The sequence below is a fragment of the Gopherus evgoodei genome, chromosome 1 (genome assembly GCF_007399415.2).
Source record: "Gopherus evgoodei ecotype Sinaloan lineage chromosome 1, rGopEvg1_v1.p, whole genome shotgun sequence".
In the NCBI taxonomy this organism is placed as follows: Eukaryota; Metazoa; Chordata; order Testudines; family Testudinidae; genus Gopherus; species Gopherus evgoodei.
In genome coordinates, this window is record NC_044322.1 from 36534713 (window position 1) to 36550509 (window position 15797).

General features: G+C 43.5%; 1 protein-coding gene across 2 annotated transcripts in view; it reads right to left on the reverse strand.

Moving 5' to 3' along the window:
• The window catches only part of CRYL1 (crystallin lambda 1), a 76012-nt gene extending 74599 nt beyond the window's left edge, over nucleotides 1–1413 (reverse strand). For both annotated transcript variants that reach the window (XM_030561679.1, XM_030561669.1), the window contains exon 1: nucleotides 1261–1413. In XM_030561679.1, coding sequence (XP_030417539.1) covers nucleotides 1261–1301 — 41 coding nt within the window. In that variant the 5' untranslated portion in view covers nucleotides 1302–1413. The remainder of the gene's footprint in view (nucleotides 1–1260) is intronic.
• Nucleotides 1414–15797: the final 14384 nt, after the last annotated feature.

Below are 15797 nucleotides of genomic sequence, written 5' to 3' on the forward strand. Positions count from 1 at the left end.
TGTGGTGTCCTGATCTCAAGCAAGGAGTCAAGTTTTGGTATACGTTTTTAAAATCTCTATTCCATACTTTGACTAACACACTCAGAGAGCACAGCACTTGTAAAGATGTCAAAACAACACTGGTGCAAGAGGGACCCAGGCCTCAGTTTCAGGTAGCTATAGCTGCCCACTTCTCACAACATTCCCACACTTTGTCTTGGTTAGGCTATGTCATATGGTGTTACACGTTATGTACAGACAGGACGAGCCTTCTGACCCTTGGCATACCAATGGCAAATGACGGGTAACTAAGTGTGACCACCAGCTATTAGTCTGGTCACTGTCATGTGACAGCATAAAGACACGTGCCTGAAAATATAACTCACACCTCAAATGGTCTTTCAAGGCAGGCAGCAGAGTACTTTAGCCAGTCAGTAGCAGGTGTGCATTTATAATGGTTACTCAGAGTCATTGATAAATCTGAAGCAACTGGAAAAAGCTATTTTTAAATAAAAAAGCTAATCAGCTTTACCTCAAAAACAAATTGAAATGAGACTTATATTAATCTCAGTCCCAAAAAGCTACTTCTTCATGTCTTGCTTAAATTAGTACTATTGTGATACTGTATCTTATCTCTACCTTTCTCTACATGCCTTATGACCTTTACATAAACCTGAACACAACTTTATTCACCCACACACAACACAGACAAATACATGGAGGGTTGTGCTTCACGATAAATGAATACGGAGAAAATGAGCACATGCTCACAGAGCTATAAAAAGGGGTAACAAACGAGATTCTACATTGGACTGCAGCACAAAGTTTTCAGAGGGATCTAAATTTATCAGCAACAGAATGACATATGAAGGTATAATAAACCAATCTCACTAAAGCAAAAGTTTTCACAGTTGATGCCTTTTGTAATAATTCTGAGTAATTGTCACTGTTGCACAATTTAGATAGATAGATTATTCTCAGTTAACACCTTGCTGTGGTATCTGACTGCTGTTACAGCCGCAAAAACTAAGGCAACATTTTGTGCCTGCACCTACTGGCAGCACATAGACATCATCAGGAATCAATACCAAAACACAAAGTCCAGGGCTGTGGTTTCACTGGCAGGGTTGAGGTGAAATGCCCAAACCCTTCGAACTTTCCTGTGGCATTTGTCACCAGAGCCCCTGGTGGCTCTCAGCAGAGCTGGTACCTGCTGCTCCCTCTGGCCACTGCATCTAGTCTCTAGACCCTGCCTCCAAACAAGAGACCGCTGGAGCTTACCTGCCAATCACCACAACCTGTCCCGCCTGGGTAGGCTCCATGTCCTGCAGGGACCCCTGCCGCTGCAGGAGCGGGACGCACCACCAGAGCAGTAACCTCCTGCAGCACCTCCTGCTTAGCGACGCTCTCTCCCCATCCCTCTCAGGATGTCACAGCCTCTCTGATTGGCTTCCTGTACAAGCGTTCCGATTGGCTCCCCGAAGGGCCCCTAAGCAGTTGCTCCTATAGAGTCCCTGTGGCGAGATGTTTCGCTTACCCGACGGTGAGGAAAAAAAAAAGGGGCGGGCGGGAACGACAACCAGCTCACCCGTCAACCCGTAATTACCAGGCGTTAGGAGAGCGATTCTCTTCCTGGCTCATTGTGACAACGACTGGAGACGGTGGAATCTGGAGGCAAAGAGTCTCCAGCAAGGTTGTATTTGGGGAGCCCCATCTCCCAGTCCCCACCACAAGTCCCCAAACACCCCCATACAAAGTCCCCTAGTCTCAACCCCCTCCCCCTTGCAACCTTCCCCCAACAGAGCTCACTCCCATCTCTCCGCCCTTGCCCCAAACTCCTCCTCAAAGCTCCCCCCACAGGAATGCCCCCTCTCTCTTGCTTGCCCTGGCCTTCACATCAGCTCCCCCTGGTGGTGACTCTTCTCCCTACCCTTCCGTGGGCAGCAGGAGGATGCACTGGAAACCTCCCTTTTCCCTCCCCACCAGGCAATGAGTCACTGCTGAGGCCCAGGGCACCAGCACGTTGCACAGGCGGGTAGGTGATCAGCATCCCAGGGCAGAGGGTGGACATGAAATTCCAGCTATTGCCTATAAGCAAGAACAAAGGAGCACGTGCTTCCCCAGTTGTTCTGCCCTGATTGATGTGCCTGTTGTTCAGGCAATCTCACACCTCTTCCCTCTCTACACCACCACTGTTTTACCTACAAAAATGACAAATACCTACCCTTTTGCCATGCCATCTATAATGTCCATGCAATACAGGCAGGACTTGAGTGTTTAAGGTCCTTTGAAAGAGCTACACATATTGAACTACAGGGTACTCAGAAAGAGAAACTGCTGAGCTGACCCTCTTTGTTTAAATTAAAAGCTCTCAGTAATGAGATTGGCAGGTCTTTTCTGAACACAGTGTCTAAACAGTTTGTCAGACCACAGTTGTCCTCATTTACAAATGAACTATTTGTCTTAAGCGTAACCAGTGATGTGCCTTGATAGCAGTTCCATACTGAAGTTGAGACCTTCAAAATCCATTCTGTGCATTTGTATGACAGAAGAGGGTTATCGTTTTGAAACAGTAAGTTTCCATTAGAACTAAGAAAACATAATGGAAATATTTCTGTTGATCTGGTTTTGTAAAAACTTATTTCTTTAAAAAACAAAATGTTGTACCACATTTGACTTGATAATATTCATTTAATGCCTTCAGTTGGTCTACAGTACCCTCTGTAGTGCTGCGTCTCCCTATTACTGTGCACTAATCCTATGGATTTGCTACATGTCTAAGCATTCTCTCTTGTAATATTATGCTGGATTTCCCTGAAAACAAACCATAAAAAGGTTATTTTAAATTCATAGGTTATAAGGACAGGAGGGACCACTGTGATCACAGAGCATGGTCTTCTGAATAACACAGACCTTAGGGCTTATCTCAATTAATTTTTTTTTGAACTGGAGCCTCTTTTTTAGAAAAAAAATCTAATCTTCATTTTAACAGTGCCGATGATGGACAATCCACCGCAATTAACAATTTGCACCTCGTTTCTAGTCTGAATTTGTCTAGCTTCAACTTCTTGCCATTGGATCATGTTATACCTTTGCCTGCTAAATTGAAGAGCCTATTATCAAATATTTGTCCCCTATGTATGTACTTATAGACTGTGATCACCTCACCCTTCACCTTCTTTTGTCACACCTGCTCTTAAAAGCTATAGCATGTGGTATTAGCATTACAGTAGTGGTTGAAAAGACACTTCCATTCTAAGCACCTATTTTCAGGAGCTTATAAATTTCAGAAAAATTTGGGTTAAAAATTATTATATTTAGACCAAATGTGAATGTTTGTTGTTTTCTTGGTAGAGTCTGGTGAACCTCTGTTGGGATAATTCACAAATGGCCTAGCATTTTAAAAGATTTTTTCACATATTCCTTTTAATTGTCCAATAAATTAATTTAAAATGTCATTTTCTAAATGTTCTAAATGATCCATCTGGGGGTGCGGGCCCTGGGGTGGGGCCAGGGATGAAGGGTTTGAGGTGCAAGTGGAGGCTCTGGGCTGGGGCCGAGGAGTTCAGAGTACAGGAGGGGGCTCAGGGCTGGGGGGGGGTTGGGAGGAGGTTTGGGGTGCAGGTTGCAGGTGGCGCTTATCTCAGGCAGCTCCCAGGAAGCCGTCGGCATTTCCTTCTGTCTCCTAGGCGGAGGCATGGCCAGGCAGTTCTGCACACTGCCCCTGCCTGCAGGCGCCACCCCTGAAGCTCCCATTGGCCACGGTTCCCAGCCAATAGGAGCTGCGGAGATGGTGCTGGGTGTGGGGAGCAGCCCCCAGGGATCTCGTGGCCACCTCTAAGCCTATGAATCAGAGAGAGATGCCGTCAGCTTTCTGGGAGCCACGCAGAGACAGTCAGGCATCTTGCGTGCCCCATTGCAGGCGGCCAACTGGACTTTTAATGGCGTGGTCAGCAGTGCTGACCGGAGCTGCCAGGGTCCCTTTTCAATTGGGCATTCCAGTAGAAAACCAGATGCCTTGCAACCATATACTGGAGCCTGACCCCTTTAGCCATTACCCATGCAAAACTTCCACAGAAGACAATAATAGATTCTTCTGTGTAAGAACAAGACAACAGGCATTTTCCTTGCTGTCACTGATGATCAGACACTCTAATGCTTCCATGTCGCCAGTGAATAGATAGATGGGCAAAAACAAGAAAAAGAAGACCGATGAAAAGATTAGAAAAGGAAAAGGGGAGGACATAGGTGAGATTTTCAGGGTCAAAATGACAGGAGAGAGAGTGGAATAAGGAAAGAAGCGTTCCCTTGCCACAGCATAAATATTTGCAGGCCTGTTAATTTGAGTAGATGGTTGGTGACTCTTCTCTTTCCTGTGATCCCTGCGGAAAGATCAGAAACCTTAAGCCTATTTAGCAGAGATGTGATGAAAGATTTCGGGCTTAATTAGAAAAGGAAAGCAAAGTTTATCTTGACATATGAGATGTCCAAGTGGCGCAAACGTGCACTCACCCAACTGGGCATTCCTTTCTTCTCTCAATACAGAGATTCTTTCTCCTTAGTCTAGAAGCAGTAGGAGCAGCCTTTCACAGTTTAATTGACAGCAGCAAAGATGACCACTCCATTATTTTTTGGTATGTGTTCTCTGTTGAACATGCTCCAATTCTACACCACATAAGGGCAAAAAACCCTGCTATTGGCTGAAGACAGTAGGCAGGATCTTACTGTAGGGGGAGGAGCTAGGGCTCTATAAGAGTAGCTTGGATGAAGCAATGCAGGGCAGAGGAAGTATTACTTTAAACAGGCTGAAATGGAAATATGCAGGAAAGTAAATGTTTGTTTTCTCCCAGGAAAGCAAGGAATCATGTATCTCTGAAATACAAAGTGTTTCTTGAGTTAGGAAAAATTTACCAAACCCACTGGAGTGGAATGAAAACAGAGGCATAGTTCACGTCCGTTAAATATTAAATACATTACTTGGTCACTAAAGCAATCAGAAATAGTGTGTTTCACTTGAAGCAAACTAAGGTATGTTGCTAGTTACTATACTAAAAGCTCAGAGAAATCATGCTGAAGAATGGAAAGTTATTTAAAATGCTTTTGTTTTAGTAACATTTATCTATCTTTGTAGAGTTAAATGTAGCTGGTAATGTTCAATGCAAATTATGTGATTCTAACTTATTACCAATATTATATGTAAAAATACTGTGATCCTGTAAAAAGCTGTGTACATGAGGCAAAAGAGCAAGTCTAGTAGACAGGTGGATGTTACAAAGGACATGCTATAAATGTGATTTAACAGAAAATTGTCTTAAAGGTGGATTTCCTTGTTAGATAACATCTGCTTTACACACAAACAACAACACAAGCACTGTTCATAATCAAGGTTTTTTTCACTATATATTTTAGACTAATTTATTTATTTATTTTCAAATCCCATATTGGATCAGTTTATGTACACCTCCACCCCGATATAACACGACCCGATATAACACGGATTCGGATATAATGCGGTAAAGCAGTACTCTGACAGATCAAAGCAAGTTTAATATGACGCGGTTTCACCTATAACATGGTAAGATTTTTTGGCTCCCGAAGACAGTGTTGTATCGGAATAGAGGTGTATTTAGATAAAGTAAGACTACACTGAATTGCTCTTTGGAATAGAATACTATATATATACACTAGATCACATAGGCTCATTACTATATTATTGTGATTAATTTTGCTTTTGCGCTGTATATTTTACTTTTCTAGATCAGTTTTAAAAAATATCTGCTGCTGCCCATTTTTAGTGTAATATGGTAGACAAGAAAATTCTGAAACAATTATTGGGCCTAGTGCTTACCGCTGGTACCATGAGTAGCCTTATGGACTCCAGTACTATTTTCTGACTTTTATTCTCTTAAGCCAAAAACCACAATAATATCAATACACTTTATAAATAAACCTTTTAGAAAGCCAGGCATGCAAATACTTCCTACAGTTATTTTAATTGGGCCACGTTGCACATATTCAGAGACAAAAAAAAAGCTTTCTTAAGTTCAAGTTGCTATAGTAAGTACTATGCTTCGAAAGAAATGAATATCAAGAATGGTGAAAAAAATTGAGTATGAATAATGAGTTGATGTATATAGATTCAAATATCCATATTGTTCATGTACTCTAACAAAAAATATACACATGTAACAGTCAACATAAGACACATCTTGCAAGCTATTTTCCCCAAGATATGGCAATCAAGAAGCTTATCAGTTAATCTATTAAATAAAGTTTTAAAATACTAATTTCACCACATTATCTGTATTGACTGTAGCTGTGTAGTAGCCAACTACATAAGCAATAACCTTTGCAGCATATTGCACTCACATCTGCATAACACTGATACAATGGTAAATATATAATTAGGCAGATATTGCACAATGAACACCCCCATTACAACTTACAAGGTTTGCATGGACTCCCACAAATACTGGACTGCAGCGCATAAAGCGTTGTGGGATAAAACAACAGCGATTACATGATCCTTGGGGTAAGTTTGTTGTCTGTAGCGTACGTGTTTGTGGTGTGTTTGCTGCTTGACTGAAATATGGTGTGGTCTGTTCATTTGGGGGACCATGTGCCAAGCCTAGTGACCTACTAGGCAAGGCTCAGAGCTTCTTAATGAGGCTTTGATCCCTATGCCCATTAGCACCCATCATCCCTTAACCAGGGGGCCAGGGTAATCAGGAAGACTGATTAAAAAGCCTGCTCCTAAGCAACCAGAGGAGTTAGTGAAGAGGGGAGTTTTGCCATGGAATTTAGAAAGGGAGCAGGAGTTGGGGGCTAGATATACTTATTCTTTAAACTTAAGGCAATAAACACTCCTAATAAAAACAAAACAACAAAGGAAGGAGCGGCAGGAGTAAAAAGAGAATGCAGGCAGAAGTCCAGCAACAGAGTTGGAGCTATCCAGTTTATAGCACTCAATGCAGCATGTATGATTATCTGCTCTGTGGGCAGATGGCATATGTGTGCATTTGGTGCAAGGAGCTCCTGGCCCTCAGAGACTGTTTGCAAGCTATGGAGGCTAGAGTGGTTGAACTGGAGGAGCTAAGGGAGATAGAGACATACATAGAGGAGACTTTCCAGGAAACAGTAGAATGGTCCCACCCCTGGTCTGACAGCCTCTGTGCTGTTGAGGTGGATGAAAGTCTCAGGGAAGGAGAACATCCAACTGGAGCAGAGGGAAACGATCCCACAGTTGGGACCCTCGTTCCAGATGATGTCTTGGTATCCTCTCACACTGAGAATACTTCTCTGGGGGAGGGAACTCCAGGTATTAGGAAGAGACAAGTAATAGTTATGGGGGATTCAATCATTAAAAACTTAGATAACTGGGTTTGTGATGACTGGGAGATCCGCATGGTGACTTGCCTGCCTGGTGCAAAGGTTGCAGATCTCTCGAGACAACTAGATAAGTGTGCTGGGGAGGAGCTGAGGAACTGTCCCAGATTGAGGTGTCAGAGGAAGTTTTGGAACAAATTGATAAATTAACCAGTAAGATGGGACCAGATCCAGATGGTATTCACCCAAGAGTAACTCAAATGTGAAATTGCAGAACTACTAACTGTAGTCTGTAACCTATCATTAAATTAGCTTCTGCACCAAATGACTGGAGGACAGCTAATGTGTCGACAATTTTTGAAAAGGGCTCCAGAGGTGATCCTCTCCATTACAGGTCAGTAACCCTGACTTCAGTATCAGGCAAAGTGGTTGAAGCTATAGTAAAGAACAGGACTGTCAGACATGTAGATGAAGATAATTTGTTGGGGAAAAGTCAGTTTTTGTAAAGGGAAATCATGCCTCACCAATCGACTAGAATTCTTTGAGGGGGTCAATAAGCATGTGGACAAGGGGGATCCAGTGGATACAGTGCACTTAGATTTTCAGAAAGCCTTTGACAAAGTCCCTCACCAAAGGCTCTTAAGCAAAGAAAGATGTCATGAGATAAGAGGGAAGGTCCTCTCATGGATTGGTAACTGTTTAAAAGGAAACAAAGGGTAGGAATAAATGGTCAGTTTTCAGAATGGAGACAAGTAAATAGTGGTGTCCCCTAGGGGTCTGTCCTGGCACCAGTACCATTCAACATATTTATAAATGATCTGGAAGGAGAGGTAAACAAGGATGTGGCAAAATTTGTGGATGATACAAAACTACTCAAGATAGTTAAGTCCAAAGCAGACTGTGAAGAGCTATAAAGGGTTCTCACAAAACTGAGTGATTAGGCAAGAAAACAGCAGATGAAATTCACTGTTGATAAATGCAAAGTAACATAATCCCAAATATACATATGTAACCCTTCTGCCCCTCTGAGTTGGCAGCAACAAGGGCCGGGTTCAGTATCCAGGGGTTCCGTTTCAGTAACACAATGCATAACCGGCTCGAGCCCCCACCCAGTGACCTGGGACACTCACATACCACACTCCCCTGGGCGCCTCTAGGAGGCAATACTTCCCCTCTCGCAAGCACGGAGTCTGAGTGTAGCAAAATCTTTTTAATAAAGGGAGGAATCAATGCGGCATCCCATTGGAGAAACACCACAAACCGGGTTATAACACAAACCATAAACAAAAACCCACCTCCAAGTACGTTTGGCACTGTCCTTTTTCCCCTTAGGGTTTTAAGTCCAATCACCCCAAAGTCCAACAACCCAAAAGTCTCTGGTCAATGCCACCCCAGAGTTCGAGAGTTTATCTGTAGAGGTCCCTCCCCCCAGTCTGGATAGAAAGGGGCACCTTACGTGGTCCGGGGCCAACTGCCCTGCCTCTCCGTGGGTTCTGCTTCTGCCTTCTCCACGAACTGCTCCGCTCCACCAGCTGCTCTGCTCCATGAGCTGCTCTGCAAACTGCTCGGCTCTGCTCTGCTCGCTCTGTGGGCCGCTCCACCCGTCCCACAGCTACTCCGCTCTGCCAGCTGCTCTGCTGCCACCAGTTGTCCCGTGATCCGCTCCAGCCGTCCCCGCAACTGCTCCACTCCACCAGCTGCTCTGTTCCACAGTATATCTTCAGGCTCCCCCACTAGTTAGCACAGTACTCAGTGCTCTCAGCTCAGTTATTTCAGCTCTTTAGTGATTTCAACTCTTAGTGATCTCAGCTCTTAGTGGGGGAGCCCCAGTGCTAGTGCACCATTAGCCCAAAGTGAATTCAGCTTAGTAACCTGTATTTAGATTCTTGAGGGAATAAAAATCAACTCTGACATTCCACAGTGGAGAGAGGAGGGGGTGGAACTGGTGCTTCTGGCTCTACAAGGAGACTGCACCACCAGGCACAGATACCTGTCCCCAGCCTCTCTCCATTCACTGGGTTTTGGAACCCATGTCCCTTGTCTAGCAAGTACCACCCAACTGAGGGTGAGTCATTTGTCACCAAGCAGTCCCACAGCTCAGCAGTCTGCGATAGGGTAGGCGTGCCTATGCAAATACACTCTCTGAAATTCTTTCCACCAGATGTCAGGGTAGAGCTTATCCTGACTCTGCTCACACATACAAAATAATGGGTCTAAATTAGCTGCTATCACTCAAGAAAGAGATCTTGGAGTCATTGTGATAGTTCTCTGACAACATCCATTCAATGTGCAGTGGCAGACAAAAAAACTAACAGAATGTTGGGGATCAGTAAGAAAGGGATAGATAAGAAGCTAGAAAATATCAGATTGTCTCTGTATAAATCCATTGTACACCCACATCTTGAATACTCCATGCAGGTGTGGTTGCCCCATCTCAAAAAAGATATATCGGAATTGGAAAAGGTTCAGAAAAGGACCAAAAAAAAATGATTAGGGGTATGAAACAGCTTCTGTATGAGGAGAGATTAATAAGATTTGGACTTTTCAGTTTGGAGAAAAGATGATTATGGGGAGATATTATAGAGGTCTATAAAATCATGACTGGTGCGGAGAAAGTAAATAAGGAAGTGTTATTTACTCCTACTCATAACACAAGAACTAGGGTCACCAAATGAAATTAATAGGCAGCAGTTTAAAACAAACAAAAGGAAGTATTTCTTCACACAACACCCAGTCAATCTGTGGAACTCGTTGCCGGGGATGTTGTGAAGGACAAAAAGTATAACTGGGTTCAAAAGAGAATTAGATAAGTTAATGGAAAATAGGTCTATCAATGGCAATTAGCCAAGAGCATGCAACCCCATGCTCTAGATTTGTCTAAGTGCCAGATGTTGGGCCTGGATGACGGGATGGATCACTTGATAATTGCCCTCTTCTGTTCATTCCCTTTGAAGGAGTTGTTATAAACGTTGGGATTAGGCCTTGTCTATACAACAAAGATAACCATGTTTAAACATGGTTGTAGAAAAATCACATTATAACTTTTAAAAAAACTGCCTCTGTAGAGAAAAAAATAAAAACAATACCAGAAATCTATAAGAAAACTATATTTTAACCCTGATAGCTACCTAGGCTAAAATATGGTTCCTTAACATATCCATAACAGTGGAGAGAGTGGTTCTTTCCACGTGGGAAAGAATAAACATGTTATAACATGGCTTACCTATAACCATATTAAACATGTTTATTTCTGTTGCATATATGGGGCTGTAGAGTGCAGAAGTCCCTTGTTCTCAATACAGTGCTCAGTCCACTAGGTCACTCTTCCTCTCGCTATTTTTGGCTTCCTCTTGTTGATGCTACAGTGGCTATCAACAGCTGAGTCAGCTCAGTTACCAGCAGACAGCTTAGAAGGGAACTGTGGCAGCTGTACTACTAGCAACAGAATCCTGAAAGGCAGTGCCTCATAAAAAGCCATGAACTGAACGGGCATTCTGCCAAAAATCAAAGTACCTTTGGCTCTGGTTTACATGGACACGAGGGGCCAGCTACAGGGTGAGACCATGAATACTATGATCTTTAGAAAGACAATAATCTGATGACAAACTTTCAATCATAGCAAACAGTTTATATCAGGATATCTTTGCCAAGAAAGGGGATAGAAAACTACATTTTTAAAAAATGAAGTAGTGGAGTAAGGGGGAGGGGGAAGAGTTGTCTTGGGCTTTGCAAGGCCTAGAAACCAGGTCCCAACTGGGCCATTTTTTTTACAAAATTGTATCAACTTAAATGTCTAGATCCTAGATTGCAAACTCTCTAGGACAGAGTTTCTCAACTTGTGGATCTTGAGTCGTGACCCAAAATGGAATCACCAGAATGTGTCAAAGGGACATGGAGGCCCTTGAGAGGAGGAGAGGAGTTGGGTCCTGTCCCCACGGAGGTGTGAGAGGCTTAGGGTGGAAGGAGTTCAGAGCCTGCACCCAGGGCTGGCGCTTCCATTTAGGCGGCCTAGGCAATCGCCTAGTCGCCAGGATTATTGGGGGGCGGCATTTTGCCGGGGGGGGGGGGGCGGCAGGCGGCTCCGGTGGACCTGCCGCTTTTGTGCCTGCGGAGGGTCCTCTGGTCCTGTGGCTCCAGTGGAGCTGCCACAGGCATTCCTGCGGACGGTCCACTGCTCCCGCGGCTCCAGTGGACCTCCCGCAGGCACAGCTGCGGCAGCTCCACCGGAGCCGCGGACCAGCGGACCCCCTCCGCAGTCACGACTGCGGCCGGTCCACCGGAGCCGCAAGACCAGCACGCGGGGCGGTGAAATGACTGTGCACCTAGGGCACTAAAAACACTACCGCCGGTCCTGCCTGCACCTATGTCACAGCAGAAGCTTCTGCGGCTCCAATCCTGAGGTTGATGGGGTTCGGCTTCCCATTCTGGGAGTTGCTACCTCTTGCAGGGGTCATAGTACCACTCAGGTTTGGCCCTCCATCATGATGATTGAGGGCCAGCCATGCCAAATTAGAGTGAATGGTATTGTGATCCCAGATGCCAGTTTGCAATGCCACTTATACAAATTTGGCCTGGCTGGCCCCCCTGAGTGACGCTATGACCCTGTATGTCACAACACCAAGAGCAGGAAGCCAAGTCCAGTCAGACCTGTGGGTCAGGAGCTCCTGCTATGGTATACATAGTGTACTTATTATATTAATGTGTATATCATATACTGTGGGTAAGAATAACGAGTAAACAAGATTTATTTATTTCTTTTGCTCTAAAGCTATTTATTGGGTTGTGACAAGACATCAAGTTTACAAATTGTTCCTGAGCCCAAAATGGTTGAGAACCACTTTTCTAGGGCAGGTATTATCTTCTGTTATTTATTTATATAAGGTATAGTACAAGAAGGTCCAAATTCCTGTCTGGGGTCCTGAGCCACTACTGCTATGGAAAGAATAAAAGGTCCAGTTCCTATAAGTTTGTATCATTAATTAACCTGAGTGTCCAATACCTTCACAGTATAGCCTCTCCCAGCTTTCAAGACACCCAGACAATTACAGCTGACCTATGTTCGTCTATTAAGTAAACATAGTACAACTTGTTCCCTGCTATAATCCAAACTAGGTTAAACTGTACCATAACCATTTAAAAACATGTTATCAGTCAACAATCTGGAGATGATTCGTTTGTTTCATTAAAGATATCTTGCTATTAAGAAGCACCTTTGGCCCAGCTACTTAAGGGTTTTTAGGCTCCTAACTTCCATTGAAATCAACAGAAGCAAAACAGGAATGTTTGCCTCACTAAGATCCCACCTATTCATGAACTATTGCCAGTGTCCTTTCAATCTGCCACATGGACATTCAACAGTTATCCTGCACCTTCTCAGAGAGTAATTAAGTAATTCCTTGATGCTGTCCAGTATCTGGTATATGGTTTCATGAGCCAGGGATACAAAGGGTAGGGAAGCTTCCCCAGAATCACTAGTGGCATTTTTCACAGTCTGTACCCTGGTGTTCATCCATTTTACAAAACTATGATAAATCCTGTACAAAGTATGCCTTGTGACATATCATTTGAAATCTCATAATTTGCTGATCATTGTTGTCCTGGCAAAATGTGTATGGCAACACTGTATGTAAAGTTATAAGATTATATTGTATGACATTACTGGGACATGCTCCAAGTTTAGAAAAGCGGGCAGACACCAGTTCCTCTGAGACAAAAGGCAAACTGATGCCTCAGCCAAGTGTCAATAAAATCAGATGGACTAAAACCTGGTTAAATGGCCATTCTTTGGCAGAAAGAAGAGAGTAAGGCCAGGTCCACACTACAGCGTTAAATCGATTTAAACAGCGTTAAATCGATTTAACGCTGTAACCGTCCACACTATAAGGCACTTAAAATCGATTTTAAGGGGTCTTAAAATCGATTTCTGTACTCCTGCTAAATGAAAGGAGTAACCCTAAAATCGATATTACTAAATCGATTTAGGGTTAGTGTGGACGGATATCGAAGTTATTGGTCCTATTCTTTTACTGAGCTACCCAGAGTGCACCGCTCCAGAAATCGATGGTACCCTGGGACCATGGACGCACACCACCGAAGTAATGTGCCCTAGTGTGGACGCGTAAAATCGATTTTATAAAACCTGTTTCATTAAATCGATTTTACTAATATCGATTTAAAACTGTAGTGTGGACGTAGGCTAAGTGAGAAATTTACATCTTGGCTAACAGACTTGCTGTCGTCTGAACCCCAGCTGGAGAGAATTCTCAAATAAGAGAAATGCTATGAGAAGGGAGAACAGAGGACACAAAACATATCTCACCTCTCATTTTGACTCATGGCATCAACAACGTTTGAAAGACAAATGAAGCATCATTGAACTAGGGGAGTGGTCCTGGCTGAAGGAATACAGCTAGACTGCTGTGAGCATGTAGTGAGAAAAACCTTTTTGGTTCAAGTTCACTTAGCTTGTTAAGTTAGGTATTAGTTTGTGTTTTATCTTCTATACCTTCGTAACCAATTCTGAATTTTATGCCTCATTATTTGTAATTACTTAAAATTTATCTTTCTGTAGTTAATAAACTTGTTTGTGTGTGTTTGGAATCTCCATGTGAGATAAGAAGGTTTGTGCATATCATTTTCTGTTAGTCTGTCATTTTATTTTCTATGAGCTTGTATTATTATTATTATTGTGGGGCAGTATAAGATGCACATTTCTGGTGACAACTCTGGTACTGAGAATTTGCTGGTATTGTTCTGCAATATAATTCTGGAGTGGCTGGCTGAACACTCCTATAACTCAGCTGGGAGTAATTTACATGCTAGAGGCTGCCTGTGAGCAGAACAGGTGAGGTTGCTCTCAAAGCAAAGCAGCGTAAAAGGCACCCTGGCTTGGAGAATTGAGGGAACACAGCTCTCCAGCAGTCCAGAAATACTCCAGTACTCTGGAGAACGTCACAGCATTCCAGCAGTGCTAATGTGGTTGTGCTGGTACAGGATAAGTATCCCTGCTTACATCTTTTCAAAAAGTATTCCTAAAGATGTGAGCATCATGAGTCTTCCCTGATCAGCCATCATTAATGTCAGTTAAACACCCTCCAGTAATATACAAGTGCTTGCATAAACAGGCACAAATACCCCTTTCTCTTTATGTACTAAGCACTAAGGTCGGGGGGAGGGAGCAGGCAGCAGAATCAGGCTATGCAGCCTGTTACCCCAGCACAGTTCAGGAAGTCCATTGCTTGAGGTCCCTTTATTATTTCCTGCACATTGTCCAGAGTCACAATACTATGCAACAGGACACGCTTAATAGCCATGTACACCTGGATGACAACCGTCCCCACCATGGACTGATAGCAGCCTGGGATTGCACACTTCTAGAACACAATCACCACCCTCTTTTCTATGGTCAAAGCAGCTCTCATTCTGATGTCTCTGCAATTGAGGGCTAAGACAAGCTCAACACACAACTCCATGAAAGTGGCCTTTGTATTTGAAAGTTCTACAGCAACTACTGCTCATCTCAGATCTGCCTCACAATATAGTCCCACCACTTCATCCTCATTTCATGGGCCCAGAAGTGCCACTCAACCACGTGGACCTGGTCAGCGAATGCCGGCAGCACCTTGCAATTTTTATGTACTTTCTGCATTATCCATTCTTCCTGCTTGTTTGTCTCATCTTCATCACAGCATCACCAGCTACTGTGACAGTATCAGTCATTGAAGCTCTGCAACTATAGAAGGATCATGAGACCTCTCTTTAAAACAAACACAATAACTCCAATCTGTGCAAGGTGATCCTGGATGGCAAGATAGCAGACACTGAAAGAGCAGCACAAAGAACTGTGCACATTTTTAAAAAGTCACAAAAGTTATGGGCTGGAAGAAAGGGAATTGCAGGAATTTAACCCTGAGCTCACATGATTTCCTGAACGTATTGCTGGTATTCTACAATGAACTGCAAAAATTTCCCACAAAGCTGTGGAGTGGATGGTGGTATTGGATACGCTAGGATATGTAAACATACTGCATCACATCTTTTGCTGACAGAACCTCTGACAGTGAGGAAGCATAGCAACAAAGGCTGCTAAGTGTGCACATGCTGCACTGACATAGATATGTCGGTAATGTTCTACCAGGAAAACTTTCTAGTTTAGACATGGCTTTAGATTGTAAACTCTTTGGTGTAGGCTCAGGATCATCTCTCTGTGTTTGTACAATGCCTACCAAAATAGGGTTCTGGTCCATGACTAGGGCTTCTAGTCACTACGGCAATACAAATAATAAACAAGTTATAAATATTAGGACTTTCTATTATATGCAATATAGAGCAACATAGCAAAAGAGTTGCCAGAATGTGTTACTCTCACACTCTAGGGCACCTAACTTTTACCTTTCCATGGGCTCAAGGCGTAACCCAGTTAATTTGCACCCCAACCCTTACCCAGTTCCCAGGGCTTGGGGCGAAAGGAAACTACCCTTACTCTGTTCCTA